Genomic DNA, 24072 nt, shown 5'->3' with positions numbered 1-24072 from the left:
TACAACTCAGTGATTTTTTCCTTTAGTTCACAGGAGCACGTTATAATAAGAGGAGAAATGCAAGGATGAGAGATTCAGGGAGAAGTCAGATCAGACTATCTGATCACTGAGTTCGGATTCTGAGCCTTCTCACTGCACCAGAGAGGCATTTCCCAGCTGATTCTGCTTGTTGTGCATTTTGGCCAATTTTTTTCTGTCTTATTTATTTTTAAACCAAATCAAACAGATTATTGCACCTATCCCACTCCAACCCATATATTCCTAGCCATTTTTCTAAATAATGAGGAATGCAACTGGTTTTGCTCTATTATTTATGTTCTCTATTATTACAACACACCAAATTGTACAGACAGCTTAGAGATTCCCTTAGAATGTAAGATTCAGAACCAAGTGCAACTGGGCAGTTCCCCCCCCCCCCCGCCCCCAGTTTCTTTTTAAAAAGTTTTCTTTCTCTATTTTCAAAGAAATTATATACTATTTTTTAAAGTCACAATGGTACCTAAAATTTCACCTAAAAAAGCCATACTTTTCTGTAGTTTTTCATCATCTTCATCAATTCTAATCAGTTGCTTGATATTTTTCAATGAATTTCAGAACACAGAAACATTCTACTTTATCTAGACATTTTGGATTATGTATGTTCCTTTCTTTATCTTGTTTAATATATATGTATTTCATTTTCCATCAAACTTTGTTTCAAGTAAATTAATATGAATGTTTGCCACTCATATTTTACAGATATCATATCCCTAAACAACTTGTGACAAAAAAATTATCTGTAAATATTTTGAATATTTTATGAAAATATATTTCTATACAGCTATTTTTATTTATTTATTTATTTATTTATTTATTAAAAAAATTTTTTTTAATTTATTTATTCGACAGAGATAGAGACAACCAGCAAGAGAGGGAACACAAGCAGGGGGAGTGGGAGAGGAAGAAGCAGGCTCATAGTGGAAGAGCCTGATGTGGGGCTCGATCCCACAACGCCAGAATCACGCCCTGAGCTGAAGGCAGACACCTAACCGCTGTGCCACCCAGGCGCCCCCCTTAATGAGTATTTTTAAACTAGATGCAGATTTGATCACAGAGATGCAGACAAGGAGGTGGGCAACCATTGTTGCACCTCCCCTCACTGTTTCATGCCCCACCTTCTCTTGCAAAAGTGACTTCCCAGGGATTTAAAGAACTAATGCCCCAAGAAGATCTTAAGTTTATGTAACAGTCTGATCCTTGGCACAGACAGAGCCTACAACAACAATAATATAAATAAATAAATAAATAAATAAATAAATAAATAAGAATAACAAGAGTTAAAAAAAAAAAAGAATAATGAGTTAATGCTGTGGAAGGGGAGAACAAATTTCCCCTAGAGTTATCATCATATTGTTAAATTCAAATGTCCAGTTTTTAACACCAATATCACAAGGCATGCAAAGAAACAGGAAATCATAGCCCATTTAAGAAAAAAGTTTTGATCAACAGAAATCTTCCCTGAAAAGTATCTCATGGTAGATATATTAGAAAAAGATTTTGGAACAACCATCGTGAGATGATCAAAGACCTAAAGGAAGATATGGACAAAGAAAACAAACAAGCAAAGAAAACAACAACAGAAAACAATGGATGACCACAATAAAGAGGGAAAATCTAAAAAGACTTCAAAAAGAAATTGTGGAACTTAAAAGTACAATAACTAAAATGAAAAATTTATTCGAAGTTTTCACAGGTAGATCTGAGTGAGCAGAACTGAAGATAGGACAATGAAAATTCCTGAATCTAAGAAACAGAAAGAAAAACGAAGAGAGCCTAAGGGACCAATGTGACATGATCAAGTGGCCACAATCATACTGTGGGAGTCTAACAAGAAGAGCGTGAGAAAGAAACAGAGAGAATATTTGAGGAAATAATAGCTGAAAATTTCAGCCACGAATGTAAACATCCAAGAAGTTCAATGAATTTCATGGTAGCTGAACTCAAAAAGGCCCACACCAAGGTACATTACAATAAAATTTTCAAAGGCTGAAGACCAAGAGAGAATCTTGAAAGCAGCAAGAGAGAAGTAACTCATTATATATAAGGCATCCTCAATAACATTATCTTCAGATTTCTCATCAGAAACTGTGGAGCTCAAAAGGCAGAGGGATGGCTTATGCAAAGTGCTAACAGGGAAAACTGTGCTATGTTGATAAAAGTGTTCGCCAAAATGAGGGATAAACTAAGACATTCTGGATAAACAAAAATTGGGTTACTTTGTTATTTCTAGGCTCAAGGGAGTCTTGCAGTATAAAATAAAAGGACACTAGACAATACCTCACAGTCACATGAAGAAATAGAGATCTCAATAAAAGCAAATACATGGACAACTACAAAAGCTGATACTACTGGAACAATGATTTGCAACTGCACTCGTCATTTCTACATGACTTTATTTTATTTTAGAATATTTAAAAAATATTCTAAAAGCTAGTATTATCGTAACTTTAGTTTGTAACTCCAAATTTTGTTTTCTACATCATTTAAGATATTAACACATTTAAAAGAATTATTGGTTTGTATTCTTAGGCATGCAATGTATAAAGACGCAATTTTTTGATACCAACAACCAAAAAGGATGAGCATGAAGCTACAAAAGAGCAGAGTTTTTGTGTATTTCTGAAGCTAAGCTAGTACAAATTCAAATGAAAGTGTTATAACTTTAGGATGTTAAATGAAGTCCCCATGGTAACCACAAAGAAAATAGCTATAGGATAGACACAAAAATAAATGAGACAGGAATTTAAACATTTCACCACACACACAAAAAAACTGACTAAATACAAAAGAAGACAGTAATGTGGGAAAAAAAGGACAAAAAAGCTGTAAGGCATAAAGAAAACAAATAGTAAAATGACAGAAGTCCCCCTTACTGGTAATTACTTTTAATGTAAATGGACTAAACTCTCCAATCAAAAGACAGAGATTGGCAGAATGACTAGAATCATATTATCCAACTATATGCTATCTATAAGAGATTAACCTTAGATCCAAAGACACAAATAGATTGAAAGCTAAAGGATGGGAAAAGATTATCCATGTAAATAATAACCAGAAAAGAGCAGGGCTGCTTCTATTAATATCAGAGAAAATAGACTTTAAATAACAAAGTGTCACAGGAGACAAAAAGGAAATTATATATTAATAGAAGTTTCAATACAGCAAGAAGATAAAACAATTATAAACATATACATGTTACTGACAGACCATCAAAATACATGTGAAGCAAAAACTGACACAAATGAAGGGAGAAATAGTTCAACAATAATTGGAATCTTCAATACTCCACTCACAATAATGGATAGATAAATCAGACAGAAGATAAGTAAAGAAACAGGGGACCTAAACAACAAAATAAACCAACTAAATTTAGAATACTGTCCAATTAGATTATTCTTAACTGCACATGGGCTATTTTCCAAGACAGACCATATGGTAGGCCACAAATTAAGTCTCAACAGACTTTAAAAGATAGGTGTCATATAAAGTAACTTTTCTGACCAGACAGTATGATGTTAGAAATCATTACTAGGAGGGAAATTTAAAAATTCAAAAAATAGTGAAAATTAAACATTACATGCTTAAATAAACCAATGAGTCAAAGAAGAAATCACAAGGTTAGTTAGAAAACAGAGATGAATAAAAATGAAAACACCATGTATGAAAAATTAATGGGAGACAGCAAAAGCAGGGCTCAGGAGGAATTCATAGCTCTAAATGCCTACATTAAGAAACAAATATCTCAAATCAACAACTGAACTTTACAACTCAAAGAACGAGAAAAAGAAGAAATGACTAAACTCAAAGCCAGCAGAGTTAAGAAAATAAGAACAATTAGGACAGATAAAAATGAAATAGAGAATAGGAAAATAGCAGAGATAATCAATGATACCAAAAGTTGATTCTTAAAAAAAGATCAAGTTAAAAAAAAAAAACTTCAGCTACACAGACTAAGACAAAAGAAGGATACTGAAATTACTAAAACCAGAAATTAATTGGAGACATTACTACAAATTCTACATAAATAAAAAGGATTATGAAACTATTATGAACAACTGTATGCTGACCAATTGGATAACCTAGATGAAAAGGACAAATTCCTACATACACAAAACCTACTAAGACTAAATCATAAAGTAATAGAAAATCTGAATAGACCTGTAACTAGTACAGAGATTGAATCAGTATTCAAAAATCTCCTGACAAAGAAAATCCCTGGACTCAGCAACTTCTGATGAATTCTATCAAACAGTTAAAAAACAACCTCAGTTGGTTAAGTGTCCAACTCTTGATTTTGGCTCAGGTCATGATCTTAGGGTCTTGGGATTGAGCCCTGTGTCAGGCTCCATGCTCAGTGGGGAGTCTGCTCCAGGATTCTCTCTCTCCCTCTGCCCCTCTCCTGCTCTCTCTCTCTCTAAAATAAATAAATCTTAAAAAAAAAGAAAAGAAAAACTAATACCATTTTTTCTCAAAAAATTCCTTAAAAAAATGAAGAGGAAGGAACACTTGCTAACTTATTTTATGAGGCCAGCATTAACATGATACCAAAACCAGAAAAAAACACTACCAAAAAAAAAAAAGAAAGAAAGAAAGAAACCACAAATCAGTATCCTTTATGAACAGTGATACAGAAATCCTCAATAAGATACTAGCAAACCAAATTCAGCAGCATAATAAAAGGTTTATACATCATGACCAAGAAGAATTTATTCCTGGAAAGCAAGGATGTTTCAACATACAAAAATTAAGCAATGTAATACACCACGAATACAGGATAAAGGAAAAAAATGTATCATCATCTCAATTGATGCAGAAAAAGCATCTAACAAAATTTAATACCCTATCATGATAAAAACACTCAAAAAAGTAGGAATAAAAAGTAAATACTTCAGCATAATAAAAGCCACATATTAGAGATCTCCAGTTCATCATACTTAATGATGAAAGATTAAAATTTTTTCCTACAGAATCTGGAACAAGTCAAGGATGCCTGCTTTCAGCACTTCTATTTAACATAGTACCGGACTTTCTAACCAAGGTGAATAGGCAAGAAAAAAATTTAAAGAGCATTTAAATTAGAAAGAAAGATGTAAACTTATCTCTGTTCACAGTTGATGTGATCTTATAAGTAGAAAATCCTAAAAGTTCCACAAAAAAATTTTTAGAACTAAAAAATGAATTCAGTGAAGTGAGAAGATACAAAGTTAACACTCCAGAAAGAGTTGCATTTTTGTACATTAACAATGAACAATCTAAAAAGGAAAATTCAAAAAACGCTTCCATTTTAGTAGCATCAAGAAGAATACAGTACTTAGGAATTAACTCAATGAAAGGAATTTAAGACCTGCACGACACAAACTACAGAATATTTTTGTAAAAATTTTGTGAAAGAAATTAAAGGAGATATTAATAAATGGAAACACATCCCATATCCATGGATTGGAATGTTTAATATTGTTAAAATGTCAATAGTACTCAAAGCCTTACAGATATAATATGTAGGATAAGCAGCCCCACCAATAGATGGGGGGATAAAACAATGTTACCCTGGACAGGAGATCACATATCTTGAACTCCAAATCCAAAGTCTGTGCTATGTGTGTCTGTGTCACAATACGCAGTTGTGAGGATGAAGATCTCTAGTAAAACATTCTAAATTGAAGCAGTTTTACAGAGCACACCATTTTTCCTGTGATGTGATAAACATCCTAACTGTCCATTGACATGCCCAGTCTCCAGCTGCACAGACATGTTCTATTACCCAAGGAGGTCATCTTTCCTTAATGTTAGGTGAGCCAGTAGCAGGAGCACATGGCATACGGCAGTGGTTGGATGCTTCCCTTTGATCTGAAGTGTGGAGGAAAGAAGTAGGAATAATTAAGATTGCTTTTTAGAGAAAGAGAAACCACTATCTCCATTTTTCTCAATAGTCTACTTATGTCTAGACTGAGATTATTTTTTAAAAAGATGCAATAGATTTTTTTAATCTAGTAATTGAAAGGAAGGTTTTGTTTTCTTTTTTCTTAATATACAATAGAATTAGGTTTTATGGAACAGCTAATTCCATAACATTAGCTCCCAGAAAAGCTTGTGGAATCTTTGACAACGCCAAAGAAAGGAAAACGCAACCAACTTGCTTAGATGGTTCCATTTAATTTAGCCTGGACACAGTCATAATTTACAGATGTTTGGGAATAGTTAATAGCTATATAATTTTATTTGAGTATAAGCAAACCTAATAATTAAGTAATCCATTCATTCATCTCAGGTGCTGTAGAAGATTCAAAGGTCCACACGATATGTTACACAAGCTCTCAGATGTGCAATCAAGATAGAGAAATGTGACTTATGTCTTAATACTTATATTACGAGGTGAAAAGCTGACAAATACAGTATAAGCAATATTTACTATAGAGTTTCACAGGAATGTAAAAATATTTCTACTAAAAAATAAATAAACCCTTACCAAAAAGCTCAAATTTATATTGGATGTTGACGGATGGATAGGAAAGAGTAGGCAGCATAATGTGTGTATGCCACAGTGAGTGGATAGGCTTTGATGTGCTATGTGTTTATTTAGGGACGTGTTATAAGATGAAGAGGGACACATGAAGCACACACACACACAGTTAGCATTGTCAACCATTTATAAATGTGATTATCTGAATCATAACTTACATGATTTGATTAGAGAAATGGAAATATTTTCCAGTTTACTTTTACGGACCCCACTGGCTGATCTTTTACATATCCTGGAATATGAGAATCCTATTTTACATATCACTGCTGCATGCAATAGTGATTTCTAAAAAGAGCAGTGAGAAAAATCAAAGCAGTGCATTATTAGTGTAAAATGCTAATCAGATCTGCTTATGTAGAAAAAAAGAAGGAACACACGAGATGGCAAGGGTATGAAAAGTAAGAACATTATCTCCTTGGTCCACACATGATGTAAAAGAATTGAGAACCAGAGTACTGTGAGTCTCTGAAACCATTTCTGATCATGCCAGTCCATGACGGTCATCCTGCCTACAGGATGGCACTACTGAAGAAGGCCTTAGAACCTTCCCAATGATAAAAGAATCCTGAGCCACTCAACATCTAAAGGAAAAGCTCTGTACTCCTCCTTAACTTTGAGAGTATTTATATACTATAATACAGAAAATACTGTTCATAATAATGAACTTTAACAATAAAAAAAATCAAATAATGTTTATTTAATAAAGTGGAATATTTTAGGCATGATTTTAAAAAATTTAGGAGTATAAAATTTAAACATGTCTTCTAAGATTCCCTATTAGTTAAATTCACTATTAAAATAACCATGATGGTCAGTCCACAGTGATTCTTTGCTAGAATTAAGAAAAATTATGAATTATATTCCTGGAAAAATCATATTTACACTAAATATTAACGTGTCCAAAAAAGTGTATGTTTGAGCAGTGGGGTGGACTTTTATTTTTTAAGTTTTTAGTAACAATGAATACTTCCATCCTCCTGTGAATTAAATTCCGATAAAACACTCATGAAATATTCATGTTTCTTTTCTCATCACTCACAAACATCTTTCTTATATAAATTAATGTCATTTCTTCATACTATTTATTTCTCTGATTTATAAAATTATATACATACAGTCAGAGTTCATTAATTTTATTAAAAAATTAATTATTTATACAGAAGCTCTTTTTATCATTATAGCAGAGACCAGGCTGAGTACAAAATTATGAATGAATTTGGGTCTTCATATTGAGATATGTGGGCAAGTTTCTAGCATACAAATAATTTTACATAAGGGTGTTATTTCACTCAATTTTCCTCCTACCCTTGTTCCCTGTATATTTTGATCTATGCAATTTAAATACTTTAAGATTGCTATTATATATAAATTTCTAATTTAGCTCATTTTTTTAACGAGAACAATGAAAACAGTCCAGATATTCTTGTTTTGATTTTTAACATATAGAATTCTTCCCATTACATTCAAATTAGAGCAAATTTCCTTTCACTGAAAATACAGAATTAATGTGGATTACTTTTATCTCCCTTTCTTTGCAATTCATAAGTTTATTGCACTTGTATTTAAAATAGATGATTTTTGCAGTCAATTTCTCTTTTACCATGTGAAATATAGTCATTAAAATGATAACCATTTTTCTTCAGGCACATTTATGTTGGAAAGGGTATAACTGTAGAAAATATTCCTGGTAGAGAATTTTTAAAAGCACTGGAATTTATTAAGATTTTAAAGTCTGCAGTTTACAGCTTATTTTAAACAATGATTATTTAAAAGTGTTTCTGAAACTGTAACATTGAATAGTAAGAATACAGAAATCCAGTATCACTCAGGCAACTGTAAATAACATGGATTAAAGAAATATTGGAATAAGAATCTTAAGTGTAATTTGAAATGATGTTATAATAACTTTTAGGTATTGGTAAACTATAGGAAAACCACACATCCTCTTACAGAAAAACCATTCCTACTATACTAAAAAATAATTATGTCTCATAGATTACTTAAAAAACAAACAAACCAACCCCAAAACCCTCTCAGACCCTTTTAATCACAATTGGTAGCCAACAGTTTGTTGAGACCTCGTATATTACAGCATTGTAACCCTGAAGTAACTATCATGTTCACGTCTTTAGGCTATGTGAACTCTTTACTCATTATTTAGAAGAGATGCCTGCCAATATATCACAAACCAAAGAAAATTTATGATAATATGTGTTTCAAGAACACAGACAAACACACACACAAAGGTAAGAGGAAAAAAAGGAAACTCCTTTTTATAGTTAAAAGGGACCATTGTGTGTTTGGTTGATGGACAGGGGAGACAGAAGACAGAAAGACCTAAAAGGATGATCATGTCATTTGTCATGCAGGGACATCTTCGGAGGTGCACTTCCAAAAAAACAAAAGCAAAAACAAAAAGTAAAAAAAAAAAAAAAATTAAGTAACAAAGACATATCAATTATTTCTTTCATTATTTTTAGTGACACTGTAACAAAACATAGAAAATTCCTGATAAATTTTGGAAAGTGACACATTCAAAGAAATACCTGTATGGGTTTTCTCTCCAACTTTAGTTGATTTCTATGCTCATTCTCATTATTTTCCTCCTGTATTTTAAATAATCGCTAGCCTCTTTTTTAAGTATGAACAAAAGCAAAAAGGTTTTATATTCAATAATGATCACAGAAATACAGTTATCGGCGATAACTTTAACAAAATGTTTCCACTGACAATAAGTAACTTTCTTTCTGAGTCACAATTCAGAACAAAAGAAGCCCAATCCTGTATATTTTCACTACAAAAAGAGATTAATAATTAAATAGAAAGAAATCTGCCCTATGTCATTATTCACTCTGTTTATAGATACAGTATTGTATATATACAGTATGTTCCTCGTTTTACCACAGAAGAATCCAGGAACTGTTGAATAATCTGAAATCTATTACAAAAACAGTTTTAAACAAAAAAATTTTGAGATGAATATCAAATAGCATGCTTTTCAATAAAGAGCTGGTTGTATTAAATTATCTTTTGAATTCTAACAGGTTCTTTTACACAATGTAAAAATATCTACCAATAAGCAGAGCTGCCTTATTGAATAATTTCAATGGGTTCCACTTACATCATAGTCTATGAAAATACTTCTTGTGGTTGTATATTATACAATATATGCAACCTTACACTGCGTCCGTATCCGATGGTCTTTGTTATTCTGGGTATTATTGGGAAAACTGCCAAATTCTGGAGTTTAATTTATATTTAAAATTTCTACTGAATGTGCATATGAAGCTAGCCAGTTTCCAATAAAAATGTGAATTTTTTTGCCTATAAGCCACACAACAGAGCAGAAAGTTTAGCTAATTATAGGTACTAATCATTAGTAAGCAATATTAATATGCTCATTTTTCTTAAAAGTGTAATTTTCAATACCATGTGGTCAATATATAAACAAATTAATTAAATATTATCTGTTTTAAAAACTGAAAAAACCCACATATAAAAATGTACTGTTACATCAAAAATTATAAAAATCTGTATATGAAGATGAGACAGTAAGGGGAGGTAAACTAGACCTACAGAAATTTCAGAAAAGTCTCAGGAATTTTAAGTACAAAAAGATAAAAGCACAAAACTGGATGATCATCAGACATTTAAACAACTGTACTCTTGTGCCCTCTGCTCAGATTTAAGAGAAGAGGAATTCCTCTCCTGCACCTCGCCAGAAGATGAAAGGTCTATCATCTGGATAAGTGGGGCCGAAGAAGTTTTGTACTCTGGAATTCTAAACATGAGGGAGCATGGAGTTTATTTTCTGGACAAACTTTGTGGGAAGCATCTGACACCATCTGAGAGAAGCTGCTTTTCCACAGTGTCCTGGTCGCCAGGTATGCCAGTAATAACTGAACAGCCTCAAAATGATATCCAAAAATAGTTACCATTTCACAGACCTCTGTTGAGGTTAGAAACCCATCTGATGTCAAGGCTTAAAAAAACTCTATGGTTGCACAAAGCCTTTTTGCTTACTTTCAAATGCACATATTCACGCAAGGATCACCAAACACTTGGGGGAAGTTTCCAATGTGAATGATAGAGAACAAAACAAATAACAACAACAAAGTAAGTCTAGGAGAAGAAAACCAAATCACAGAGCAAAAGTAACTCTGAAAATGAAGTATCATTACAATTATCAGAAAGATAAGAGAAAACACTGCATACATGAAATAAATGATCAGAGAATGAAACATCAAACAATTTTAAAAATTGATAGGTAAATTGAAAAATATAAGAGTTAAAAATTTAGGGTAGAGCAAAAGATAAAAGTAGAGACAATGAGAGAAAACACAGGAAACATGGGAAGATTACTTGAAAAAAAGCTAACATTTGATTAAGAAATTCTAATACAAAGCAATGGGAAAAAAATTACCAAGAAATTGTGCCGAAATCTATCTTACTTCTAAAGGGCACTAATGTCCAGTTTTAAAAGCTAAACAATTCTCTGAAGCAAATAATGTAAAAGCACACTTTGTAGGCCATATCAAGCCTGCTGCACTCAGAGAAAGTGACTGGGGGTGGGGGCGATGGGAAGATGGCAGAGCATGGAGGTGATTCCTAGTGAAAAACTAAAACATGGAGGAACTAGGTGTTGTGACAGTGCTGTCTGTACATGCATATAATAAACTTTTCATTGTTGATGCGGAGCCTCAGCCTGAATCTATATAAATGATACTAAGCTTGTGGTTTTGGAGTATTCAAGACAAAGATTCTTTATTCCAAGAGAGCTGCTGGTGCCACTGAATTTAGGGGACCCCTTTTGAGACAAAGGAAGGTACTGGAAAGTAGCATCTCTTTAGTTGCATCAAAATCTTTCTTAGTATTTGATCTATTAATCTTTATTCCAATTTAAGCTCCTATTTAAAATCAGTTTGAGGACCTTTTGGGCACAGGCATACAGTTTGTAAATCTAAACCTATACTTCAAAACAACCTTGGAAAAACTCCTTCACAAAGGTGAAAATGGATTTCCTTACTATATAAGTTGATTTTTTCCCTTCAGATTTTAATTAAAATAGAACTAAAATTAAAACCTGGATAAAAAGTTTGGCATTACATGTAATAATGAAGCACGTAAATAACCTTAACCACATTTACAAACTAAATGCTATAATGTTAAAATTACCATCTACAGATTAAAATATACATATACTACAATTGCACCCTGCAAAGCCATATTGAAAGTTTAGTGAAATTATGCAAAGAAAGAACTGTAAAGTCCAACTGTGAACTTATTTCTAAATTGTAGTTAGTTATTACAACCTTTGATTAGTAAAGATGGTGAGAATTTGAATAAGTTTCTAATGAATGTCCCATTTACAAAATGCTACTATTTTCAAATAAAAATTATCTCCCTTATTTTCAGGAACAAAGAGAAATTCTACTATAACCTTAGACTCAAATAAAGCAGAGCATATAATAATCGTGGTTGAGATTGGATGACGTCTATGTGTGATTCTAGCTGGCTAAACATTTCACAAATTAAAAGAAATAGATTATGCTATCTGAGAGAATTGTTCTATGCTCTGATAAAAAGAACTTGATATTTTAAAATGTTAATTTTTCATTTTTATTTTGAATACTGAAAAATGAGTAGCTGTTTTGCAAGATTATTATCTTCTCTTCATTTGTGCCCAATGAGGTATACAGAACATGCTTACAAAGTGTTAAATGATAGGGTAATGAAAATGTCATGTATCCCTCCCAGTCAAAAAGTCTTGCAACACCTGTGATACATATTTTTTCACTCAAAATTAAATGTCAGAATGACTCATATTCGAAGTTTGAATAGTTCAAGTTGTTGATATCAGATTTTTTCACAATTCTCCATGTTTCAAAATTCAGTTTTGTGTCACATTAGTGATCGGGATGATCAGTAAGACTTCAGCTAAAACTTGAAGAATATAATAATTGGTCTAGACTGCAATTGCACCCTAAACCTAGGACTAGGTGCAGACTGAGCAGGTGAAATTCACAGGAAATTAATTAATGAGTTATTTAGAATCAGAATCTACTAATGGGAACAAAATTTTTTTTTTTTTTTTTTTGCTAAAATTTTCTTGCTTATGCCATCACAATCAAGCAAGAGCTGATATTTATTTCTAGGTAGAAGTAGTTACATGAATAGTATATAATGAATTATAGATACTGATGAACAAAGAAAAATAACTGAATGTCAACTAAACTCATATAAATTAAAATAGATAAATAAAACCACACTGAGGGTAAAAAGTCATAGCTGAAATGTTATGACCATAGTAACACTGTCTGTTCACAGATAAACCTAAATCTATATTTTAACAAATGCCTCAAAGGCAATGAGTATAATTATGCTTATAAAACTTTCAAACTTTAAGATGATCAGTTCAAACTATAAAACAAAGGCACAAAAGAAGCATTTCTTCACTATTCAAAACTATGTATGTGCTTTAAAAAATGTCTTCAGAATTTCAACAATACAGTCACCTATGCAGCCAGAAAATCAGGTCTTTTAAATATGCTAACAATTATACATACCATTTTCAAAAGTCTTTTTAAATGCACATACTATCTTATAGAAAAGGAAGGCAAACTCTGAAATATGAAAAAAATGATGTGGATGGGGAGACCTGAAGCTAGAGGAGCAGCCACATAATTGTTTTTCTATCAATTACTGCAGTCTTGTGGAAAATCTCACTGGTACTCAGACAGCTCAGAGCTTTTGCACAGATCTGTAATATAGAAGATTGGATTTGAATGTCCTCACTGGGGAAAGAAGAAAGAGGGAGATGTGAGACTTGGACACCTGCATGGAGCCAGGAATCTCAAAGTTCTTTGAAGAAAGTAAGAAGGAGGGTTAGAAAAAAATTTGTTTGGCTTGGCCTTGAACCAAATCCCAATTTGGCAAAGAGGGTTGGATAAAAACTCCTTGAAAATTAGTAACTATAAACCTGCTCTCATAGTACAGAAACTCTCATATCAAGAAATAAATTTAGAGTGTTCAGGTGCTTCCACCTTTGGAATATTCCAGGGCAACTACCTGAAGCAAAAGAATATCTTCTGTGGAAGAAGGTCTTGCATGATTATAGTAAATAGGATTAACAAAATATGAGATCACAATTTTAAATCATAAAATATACTACCAAACGAGCCACCATGAGTGAGATACTGCTGAAACATACAGTGAACTAATATAACATATACATTAAAAATATGATGATTAAAATTTTAATAGAAAGTTTTAATGGCAGATATAAGTAAATTAAGAATCAGTGAACTAGTAGACAGAACTGAAAAATAACATGGTAAAGGAATGAAACACAGTAAAATAAAGGTAAAGAGATATGATAGTCTAACTTCTCAAATAAGTGTAGCATATAACCTGGATATCAGAATAAATGAATAGAGAGAATGAGGGAAGAGATTATATTTATATTCAAGAAGGTAATGATAATAACATTTTCCAGAACTGATGAAAGACATGGATCTTCAGATTGAGGAATACAATGAACCTCAAACAGAACAAATAAAGAACTCCATATTAGGACAAGTAATTAACCTCAAGATATCAAATTAAACTAGATATCACAAAACCAGCTTAAGAAAAAAGTCAAAATATTTGCAAAGAAAGGACAACTTCCAGCAGGCTTTAAAATAACAAGGGAAAACAGAAGAGAGTAAAATATTCTCTTTAGATTACCAAAGGAAAGTAATTATCAAGCTGGAATTGCATACTCAGCTAAACTATAATTTCAGAACAAAGTCAAACTAAAAAAACAATTTTAAGATACATTTTTTTGAGAAATGAATGAGCTGCAGATCTCCTTTCCAGAATATGTGCAGACAATCATAAAGTTAAAGACAATTTTTAAGATTTTCACTATTGTTGAAGCTTCTCTCTGCTCCAGATCATCAAACTTGATGAAACCAAAACCTCTAATATGATAGTATTTAGAGGTGGGTCTTGGGGAAGTAATTGGGCTTAGTGAGGTCATGAACGTGGAGCCCCATGATGGGATCAGTGTCCTTATAAGCAGAGGGAGAGAAACCAGGACTTTGAGTATTCTGGTCTCACCAGCAAGCTTTAAGCTAGCCCAGTCTGAAGGCACTGGATATCTCATTCACATAACGTCCTTGACTGATATTCAAGACTCACCAAACAGGTTTCTGACTCATGTTTTCTTTCCAATATAAAATACTCACAGGTAAAGAATGTACCTATTATATATATTCTGAATGTCTAATTTCCGGGACAGCGATTTCTCATTGTAAATTAGCAAATGTTCTTTCTTGTATATCAGTTTTATAAACATAGAAATATGCTTCTGAGAGATGGATACATGGAGTAACAAAATCAAGTTTTTGAACATGAACAACTTCTTCAGATCACAGATGTTATAAATCCTTCATGTTGTTGCAACTTTGTAAGAAGTCTTGAGGGAATCTATTAATCCTCTTCACCAGGGTGGAGGGGTGAGGTGTAGCAGTACTATTCTGCCAAGTTTAATTTCTTGAATAGTCAGCTTTAACATTACTTTTCTTCAGGGTTGTGCACAAGCACCCACTTCGAGTGTTCTGTAGTGTCAGAAATAATTCATTTTTCTTTCTGTCTCTCACCTTTCATGTCTCTTGTTTTCTCTCTCTTAAAAAATATTATTCCTGAATCTAGGATAACGGTTTCTTCTACTAGAGTTCCAGAATTCACTTGCTTATTCTTTTGGGGTACTATCATCTCTCCTGAACCACATAGCATTTGCACAAAGAACATTAACTATCCAAATCCTCTCATCATTAAAAGAAATGATAAGAGCTGACATGTTGGAGGGTATTATTTGAAGTGTGTAGTAAATGACTGATGATGGATTGATGAATATTTCTGGCACTTCTATCAAAAAGCTATATTTACTCTCAGTAGAAACGGAAACTGGAATGATTTTATCTGTTCTGTCTCTGCTGTCCACTAGGACAATTCTTCACAGGAGGGCTCATGCTTTTCTTCATAGGACAGCTCATGTCTTTTACAGAGCCCTTACACCATATATGTTAGGATCACGCCAGGGCCAGGGCTAGCAGAGGTGGGACACTATGGAACTACAGTTTCCTCACTATTTTCCTTCCTCTCCTTTTGGACTATGCAATGTAGTTCTATATCCCAACCAATGGCGTCCCCCTCTTGTAATTTATTACCATTTCCTACGTTAGCTTCTTCTTTTAATGGGAAAACAAATCACATTTTCACAATGATGAAATTCTATATGTGAAAAGAAGTGCTATAAATTGTTTTAACTTCTTAGAATTAGCTTAATCTATTACTCAAAATGTCATAATTTGTAGGAACAACTTGAGTATTCAAAACACAATTTTGAAATACATTTTAGTAGACATAATTTTTATAGATGGCTTCATAAGTACATATATAAGATTTCTACATTTTACAGTAGGACTTTTATACCTACTTACAGAAGAAATCCTACAAAGAAATGAAAAACATATTTCAGAATATTCAGCCATTAAATCTGACATGTCAGTAGTTTTTTTTTTTTTTTTTCTTCCCACCATCCAAATTCTAAATACTAAAATTTCTCCCCTAAAATGGAACTTTGGTGATTTTGCTAAACTCTTCTGTATTTATTAAAAACGAAAACTTTCCCACTTTCTATTAAAATTATTCTCAAGAAGAATATGGCAGTGGAAATATCTTCCCAACTCTACTTTATTAAAAGAAAAAAAAAAAAGTACACATTGAAGAAAAATAAAAACCCAATCACACAAGAGCCCTGAAGGTCAGCTTGAATTAACCAACATACTTTGAAATCACTGACTCACTTTGAACTCCATGGGAGCGTACTATTTTCCAGGTTTCTGATGCCACTTCTTTGACATCCACTTGATAGTGATGAATAGGCACACCTCCATGGGAGTCCGGCTTGTTGAAAGAAACCTTGGCTGTGGTCTGTGACAGCTCTATAATCTTCACTCCATAGGGACTGGATGGCACATCTACGAAAAAGCAAAAACAAAGGAAATATAAGCCAGGTAATATGGATGGCCATTATTAAGACTTAATGGTGTCCTGACAATTAGGAATAAAGGAAAATTGCTCCCTATGTCACTTAATATATTTGAATTAGAGAGCTTGCATAAACTGCTGAATGAAGTCTTCAAGTTGCAAGAAAGTATACATTAGTCAATCTTCTTTAACTACAGGAAATAAAGAGTAAAATATTCATTATCAAATCTCATTGATCGAAGCAATAATTTTACTTCTGCCTTTTCTATACAATATGGGGATTTTATTTGCATTCAAGGAAAACAAGCTCCTGTGTGTATGTCTGTGTGTGTGTGTGACAGAGAGAGAGAGGGAGGGAGGAAGGGAGGGAGGGAGAATGAAGGTACAATTAAAAATATAAGAAGAAACAAAGACTTTATTGAATTATTAACATAAATATCTTCAGTGAAGATGTGAGATTTATTTTCTTTTAGTCATTAAAATTATATTAATAATTTTGGGGAGAGTGTTAAGTTTAGAGCAAATGTCATTATAAACTAAATAAAACTGCAAACTACCTGTTATTGTTTCACTTATGTGTTACTTAACTAAAATAAAGCTTTATTTGAAATACTTAAGTTGTAATCCCTATATTTTGAAAACATTACAAAATCTGTCTTGTGTGTGTTTTTGTACTAATCCATTACTCGCATTATTTCAAGCTCAATAATGCATCCTGAGTGAAGCTTTATTTTCCACTATATAGAACTTTATAAACAGCTATCCAAAGTGCTAAAGAAGCAAGAGGAGAAAATAAGAGAGAAAAAGTCTCATAAGGAAATTAATGAAACTTCTATTTCAGAAACATGAAGAATTAGAGGTACATTAAACATTGAAGAGATTCTCTCAGTTTCCCTTCCTCTTCTCTCACTGTTTTTAAAAAGTAATCTCTACACCCAACATGGGGCTTGAACTCATGACCCCAAGATCAAGAGTCACACACTCTAGTGACTTGAGTCAGTCAGGTGCCCCTCTCTTTCTTTTCAATGTCACATTTGAAATAATCATAAAGTTGAAAATTTACATATAATTTACTTAAAAAAATATATATATTATAAAAATATACAAGTAAAGGGGTGCCTGGGTGGTGCAGTGTGTTAAGCACATGATTCATGGTCTCAGATCAGGTCATGATCTCAGGGTCATAAGATCGAGCCCTGTGTCAGGCTCTGCGCTCAGCTCAGAGTCTGCTTAAGACTCTCTCTCCCTCTGCCCCTCCCCCCATCTCTCTTTCTTTAAAATAAATAAATCTTTAAAAAACATATATAAGTAAATATATCATCCCTGAAATTAATTTTATAAAAACAAAAAGAAAAAAAAACTTGATTGAAAATAACATAGTATCTGCAAATTCCTATTCTGATATAATCAAACATTCATATAAAAATCTCTAATGGCTGTCAAAAGTCAAGTGAGTCTCATTTGTTACAGTTGAAAGAGAGCACTATAGATCACATAAAAATATGCCTTATAAATGGTACTGGGCAAGAGCCAGGAGGGCAGTTTTCTGGCCTTTTGGATATGAATATTGTAGAGAAATGCAACAGTGTACATTTCAGCTCTAATTAGTAACTGTAAATTATTTGGATATCCTATTAGGTGTGTTATGGAATAACTCTAAGGTCTGCAGATTAATGTGCAGAATACTGATGCATACCAATGTCATATTGCTATTAAAATCTCATCTGGAAATAAAAATTTTAAATGACCTAAAAAATCTATGAAAGTTGCCATACATAAACATTATCATAGTTTCACATTTCTTTAATCCCCAGATTATGACGGTAAATTCTTTTCATCTGTAGGTTTGACCTAAAGTTTGCAGAAAACAAAAACAAAACAACATACACCCATGCTCTGATTGTTTATAATAGGACTACCAATTCTTCATCCCATGCCCGTGACTCTCTAATGTCAGCCAGATCTAAATTGAACATCACAGCATTACAATCTTCAGTTTAAAGATACATTTAAAAAGGAAAGATGCTAAGTACTGAGTGGGGGAGACATGTGATACATCTTGGGCTCCACCTTTGACCACATACTCAGAATGGTCATGGTCCTTGATTCTTACTCTGACCACAGAATTACGCACCATTAGCTAAGCTGTGCCCTTGACATGATACAACTACAGAGAAATAGGAGGTTTTTTTTGTCTTAGCACAAAGGTACCATTACCAAAACTTGAGCCAGCGAGCATCTTTTTCTAGACAGATAGTCTATTTTCAGACGGGCTGACTCTTACCCTGGTTTTTCATTTGTATTTGTATTTTGTTGGCCTCTTCTTTCTGTTACCTAACTAAAAGGGAAGTATGCTTATGACCTGCAGCTCTCATATTTTCCTAAATATTTTTTTCCTTTTATATTCTGATTTTATATGTTTGACCAGTTACTGACTACCAAATTATTCCATATATATATATATTATATATATATCACTGAGAAAAGTGACTGGACTATACTCAGTTCCCAGGAAATAGATGATGAATTAAACATTTCAGTAATTAAAAACAGTATACAAAGGTACAGAACCTATTCAAGTGAATGGGGTCTAAAATGCCTAGAACCAATATCCCTAATTCATCCCTCCACTCTCAATTGTTGTGTAATCACCTTCATTCTCAAGTCTATCTCTTATATACATCACAATAAGTCACGAAGTTATTTTCATCATTCCCACATCATAATTCTTGTGTTCTACACTTCCTTCCTGTTTCCACCATTAAGCCCAAATCTTATCTACCTCTACGTGCAATGCCATTAGTGGCTCTTGGCTTCCTTTCCTATTGGACATTCCACCAAATTTCAATTCATATAGTGTGTAAATGCAAAATCAATCTTTCTAAAGCACCACTCTAATCACGTCACTTCCCTTGAGTAGGGTATTCAGAGGCTTCCTCCTCTTTATAGCAAGCTTAGACTTTTCAGTCTGGCTTTCAATATCCTGAATTATCTAACCTCACTGGGTCTATGGAAACAGAGGATCATATTGTAGAAGACTATCAAACACAGCCCTATGTTTCCAATGGGGCTTGCGGATATTGAATTCCATACACAAAGCTCCCATTGTTAGCATATTTTTCTAAACTACTTCCTAGCACCTTCCATCTCAATAATTAATGAATGCCACCCATCGCTAGATGAATAGAACAACTGTACAAACATGTGTTCCCTTCTTGATTCTTCCTTTTCACCTCTACTAGAACCAGAATAGAGTTAGAAGAAGAGCCTGGCTATATATCATCAGAATCCATGGATCCAAAGTCTGGCCTTGCTACTTTTTTCAACTGCAATCTTGGACAAATCCTTTGTCTTTTCTTCAGTATTTTTCTTTCTAAAGTGGAAATTAGAATAATACCCACTGCTAAGGTTGCTATAAGGATCAAGTAATGCAGTGCACAAAATAGAACCTGAGAGATACTTATCAAATGTGAGTCACTGTCATTTTGTTATCCTTCCCTGATAACCATCCCCCTTCTATTGTATTACTGCATATCCACAATGTCAATATTTTATTTTATTTTTTTAAACTGCGGTATTATTTATTTATGACACATTTACAGACTTGCAAAATTATTTTTATCCAATACATCACCCTGCATAGTATCTTAAGAATGAACATCATATTCTGGGAGTAAAAAATCCAAGTGTCTTAATAATTTATGCCTAACCCAACATCTTTTGGATCACAAAATACCATCAATTTGGCTTCAGAGAACATAAATACCTGTGTAGAATTTTTTTTTAGTCAAGGAACAAAGTAAATTCAACAACATAAAGTAATTTAGTTGACCCTGAGTGTAATATTTTAGTTAAATGGAAGGTAAGAGATACAACATTGAGGTTCAGCTTAGAGATGTGGACGGTGTATGATAGCAAAGAATTGGTGCCATGATCTGGGAGCAGGACAAAACCAACTTTTAGCAGATTGTTGTAGGAATTGCTGTATGACCCTGGGCAAACTAAATGCATTGTCTATTAGTTTCCTTATAAAAAATAAGGGTAACAATGTCAACACTAAAGTTGCTGTTGTGAGGATAAGTTGTTGGATATAAATTGCTGGAAATTCACAAATACTATTTTCGCTTATCCTTCCTTTAAAAAGGCTGTCAGTGTATAAATAATGTTGATAAACATTTTGACATTTATACATATTATGCTTAAAGCCACAGCTTGATCAAAGTATAAAAGTGAAAACTTCCAAAAATTCTGCCTGGGTGATTATTTTATCTTGTGAAAGTTAAAAAAAAAAAAAAGGAAAAAAAGGAAAAAGTTGCTTCTCTTACTTTAATTCTGATAAAATAAAATAATGGAATTAAAATAAAGAGGAACTATGGGACTCCTGGGTGGCTCAGTCCATTGGGCGTTCAATTCTTGGTTTCAGCTCATGTCATGATCTTGGGGTCCTGGGCTCCATGCTCAGTGGGGAGTCTGCTTCTCCCTCTCCCTCTGCTCCTTCCCCTGCTCTCTCTCTCAAATAAATAAATAAATAAATAAATAAATAAATAAATAAAATCTTTAAAAAAATAAAGAGGAACTAGTAAGTGGAGTCAAAGGTACATGGAGCCTTATTTTTAAAAAAAGAGCATGGCAATCAGATATGTACAGAGAGGTTTGAAAACAGATTCAAAATAATACATCAAATATATTTCTCTAACAACAACAACAACAACAACAAAAAAAAGCATCCCAAAGTAAAGATACACGTTATAAAGCAAAATTCTGAAAGTACATGTCCAAAGATACACATGCGGAAGAAAAGGAAGGGAGCTCATGAATATAATGTGAGTGCATAGGAGATCGTGGATGAGTAAATGTTTTAGAAATATTTTTAAAGTGAGATGAATCATGGAATTACAAAACAGTATTTCCTCAGGCTTCAGGATAAGCTGAGATATAATGTGTTGAAGACAATAGCAACAACAAAGATTAGTTCTGTGTATGTGTTTTAGCTCTTCACACTCTTCCTCAACTGTACCCACAATTCTGAGCAAATATCAATAGATCTCAATATCAAGAGTGAAAATAGAAGTCATCAAGCAAGTTCATTCAAATTGTATCCTATCACTTCTGGATGAACCTAAAATGGAAGGCTGCCTTCCTCTTTTTTTGAAGGTCAAACCCTACATCTCTGAATGTTAATTTCTTTAACTTTTCTCATCACCAGAGAGCTCTTCTCTTCCCTTTTGTATTTTTAGTCTTTTGTATTTTTAGTCTTTCTTGTGTCTTATTACCATGAATTATAAAGATCTCTCACATGACACACTTTCTTCAGTCCTACTCTCTTCTCATGCCATAAACTCTTCTTTTGCTTCCCTGTCATGCTATTTCAACAGGCTGTTCCTAATTTCTGCCTTAACATCTTTACTTCTGGGAATTTGGTTTTCTCAAATGCTGGGAAGCTGGCGACGAAGGTATGGTTCAGAGTTACTGACTCAGCTTTCTCCGCACAGATGAGGATGTGGTATGGCTAAACTTAGATCCATTGGAAGAGTTTGATATTTGTCAACTTTCCCTTAAGTGGAAGTACTCAAGTGAGTATTTGGCCAGAATGGTGCTTCAAATCTAGGTAACAGAAATATCTCACACAATTTCTGTTGACACATCACATCCATTTCTATCATCTAAGCTACTCCCCTTTATCATAAAAAATGGAAGGCTAAAATCTTCAATTTCCCAGACTTACTTGCTGGTATGGTTTTAAGTGCAATGAAGGCGCTCAGGGTGAGGTGCTCGAGTAAGTGGTTGAGAATACTGAGGGGGAGGGAACACCACTCCCACTTTTCTGAAGAGGTGCATCTGAACAAGAGGACCTACAGATGTGAATGAAGCCAGAAGCTGGACTCCCTCCCTACTCCACAGCCTATTCACACAATTTCTGGTGCGGGGTGGCTGTCAAGTCAGCAGAGGGGCAGCTCGGCAGTAGGGTTTCCCGACCTCTGGTTAACAACTGCAGACTTGACCTCTGGACTGCACTTTGCTAATTTGTGATCTGAAGCCTGAACTGGTGACTCTCTTGTCTTTCCTTTCCTCTGCCTTTTCAATGATTTTATAACCACCCAACTCTCAATATTAAGTCCTTTTCTGCTTGGTTTCTTTGTCAGTCTCCATCTAATATTAAGGGAATTGTCACCTAAAGGATTGACCTTCCTGGAGTCAGCAAGACCATGTAACATGCAGCCTCACTAGCAATTGCATGCACCGTGGGGACTATGCTGAGATGGGTTCCATCTGCTTCTGCTCTGAGTGGCCACCTTACTTCCAATAAGATTTTGTACATATTTTTCCTATTTCAATTGTAAACTTAATCTAACAGAATAGCAAATTTGCAACACATCTAAAATCTTATGAATTTCTTATTTCACTACCTATCTGGTTTTCTCCAATTGTCAAATCCAAAGAATTATTCGATTGATCTTTCACAACACTTGCTCACACAACTTTAAAATTTTCTTCATAAAAGTGGTGATATTAACTCTCTGAATAATTGTTTTTCATTTTATTTGTTCCTATATTTTTAAGTCCAACGATTAACCTGAGGTAACCCAGGGATCTCTCCTTAATTAGATCATTTTTACCTCTAATAGTCTCCATTGAAGTGCTCATTTACTCCTGAGGTATAAGTGGAAATTATTTCCCTCTAGAACACTCAAGTGTTGACCCTTCTCTCAAGTCATGGACTCCCCATATCCCATTATTAATAGGACATTTCAATTATGAGTAATAAATAAATTAAATAAAACATACTAAATCTTTTATACATTCAATAATTCACCTAAACTTACTACAAGCCAAGCAGTTTTCTTTCTTTCTCTCTTTTTTTAAGATTTTATCTATTCACTTGAGAGAGAGAGAGAGAGAGAGAGCGCACAAGCAGGGTGAAGGGCAGAGGGAGAAGCAGACTCCCCACTGAGCAGGGAGCCCGATGTGGGACTCAATCCCGGGACTCTGGGATCATGACCCGAGCCGAAGGCAGACGTTTAACCAATGAGCCACACAAGCGCTGAAGCCAGGCACTTTTCTTTTATTTTTAAAAGATTTTATTTATTCATTTGACAGAGAGAGAGACAGCCAGCAAGAGAGGGAACACAAGCGGGGGGAGTGGGAGAGGAAGAAGCAGGCTCCCAGCGGAGGAGCCCGATGTGGGGCTCGATCCCAGAACTCCAGGATCACACCGTGAGCTGAAGGCAAAGGCTTCAGGACTGAGCCACCCAGGTGCCCCCAGGCACTTTTCTATGTTGGGGATAGAAGTGAGACAGCAATCCCTATTCTTATGGTGGTTACATTGTAATTACATAAAAGTAATTATATATATATATATATATATATATATATATATATATATATAATTATTTGTGTGTATATATATATATATAATTTATTGTGAATACTGTGGTCAAAAATTGAGCAGGCAAGGGAGATGGTTATGGGAGAAT

At 33.7% G+C, this 24072-nt stretch overlaps 1 protein-coding gene across 2 annotated transcripts in view; it reads right to left on the bottom strand.

Annotated features, from left to right (window-relative positions):
* NCAM2 (neural cell adhesion molecule 2) overlaps nt 1-24072 on the bottom strand; it is a 496037-nt gene that overhangs the window by 63335 nt on the left and 408630 nt on the right. For both annotated transcript variants that reach the window (XM_044379816.3, XM_057306777.1), the window contains exon 12: nt 16414-16587. In XM_044379816.3, coding sequence (XP_044235751.2) covers nt 16414-16587 — 174 coding nt within the window. The remainder of the gene's footprint in view (nt 1-16413; nt 16588-24072) is intronic.

Source organism: Ursus arctos, unplaced genomic scaffold (assembly GCF_023065955.2).
Source record: "Ursus arctos isolate Adak ecotype North America unplaced genomic scaffold, UrsArc2.0 scaffold_4, whole genome shotgun sequence".
NCBI lineage: Eukaryota > Metazoa > Chordata > Mammalia > Carnivora > Ursidae > Ursus > Ursus arctos.
Note: the sequence above shows the minus strand (reverse complement) of the source record. Positions and strands in the feature narration are given on the sequence as shown.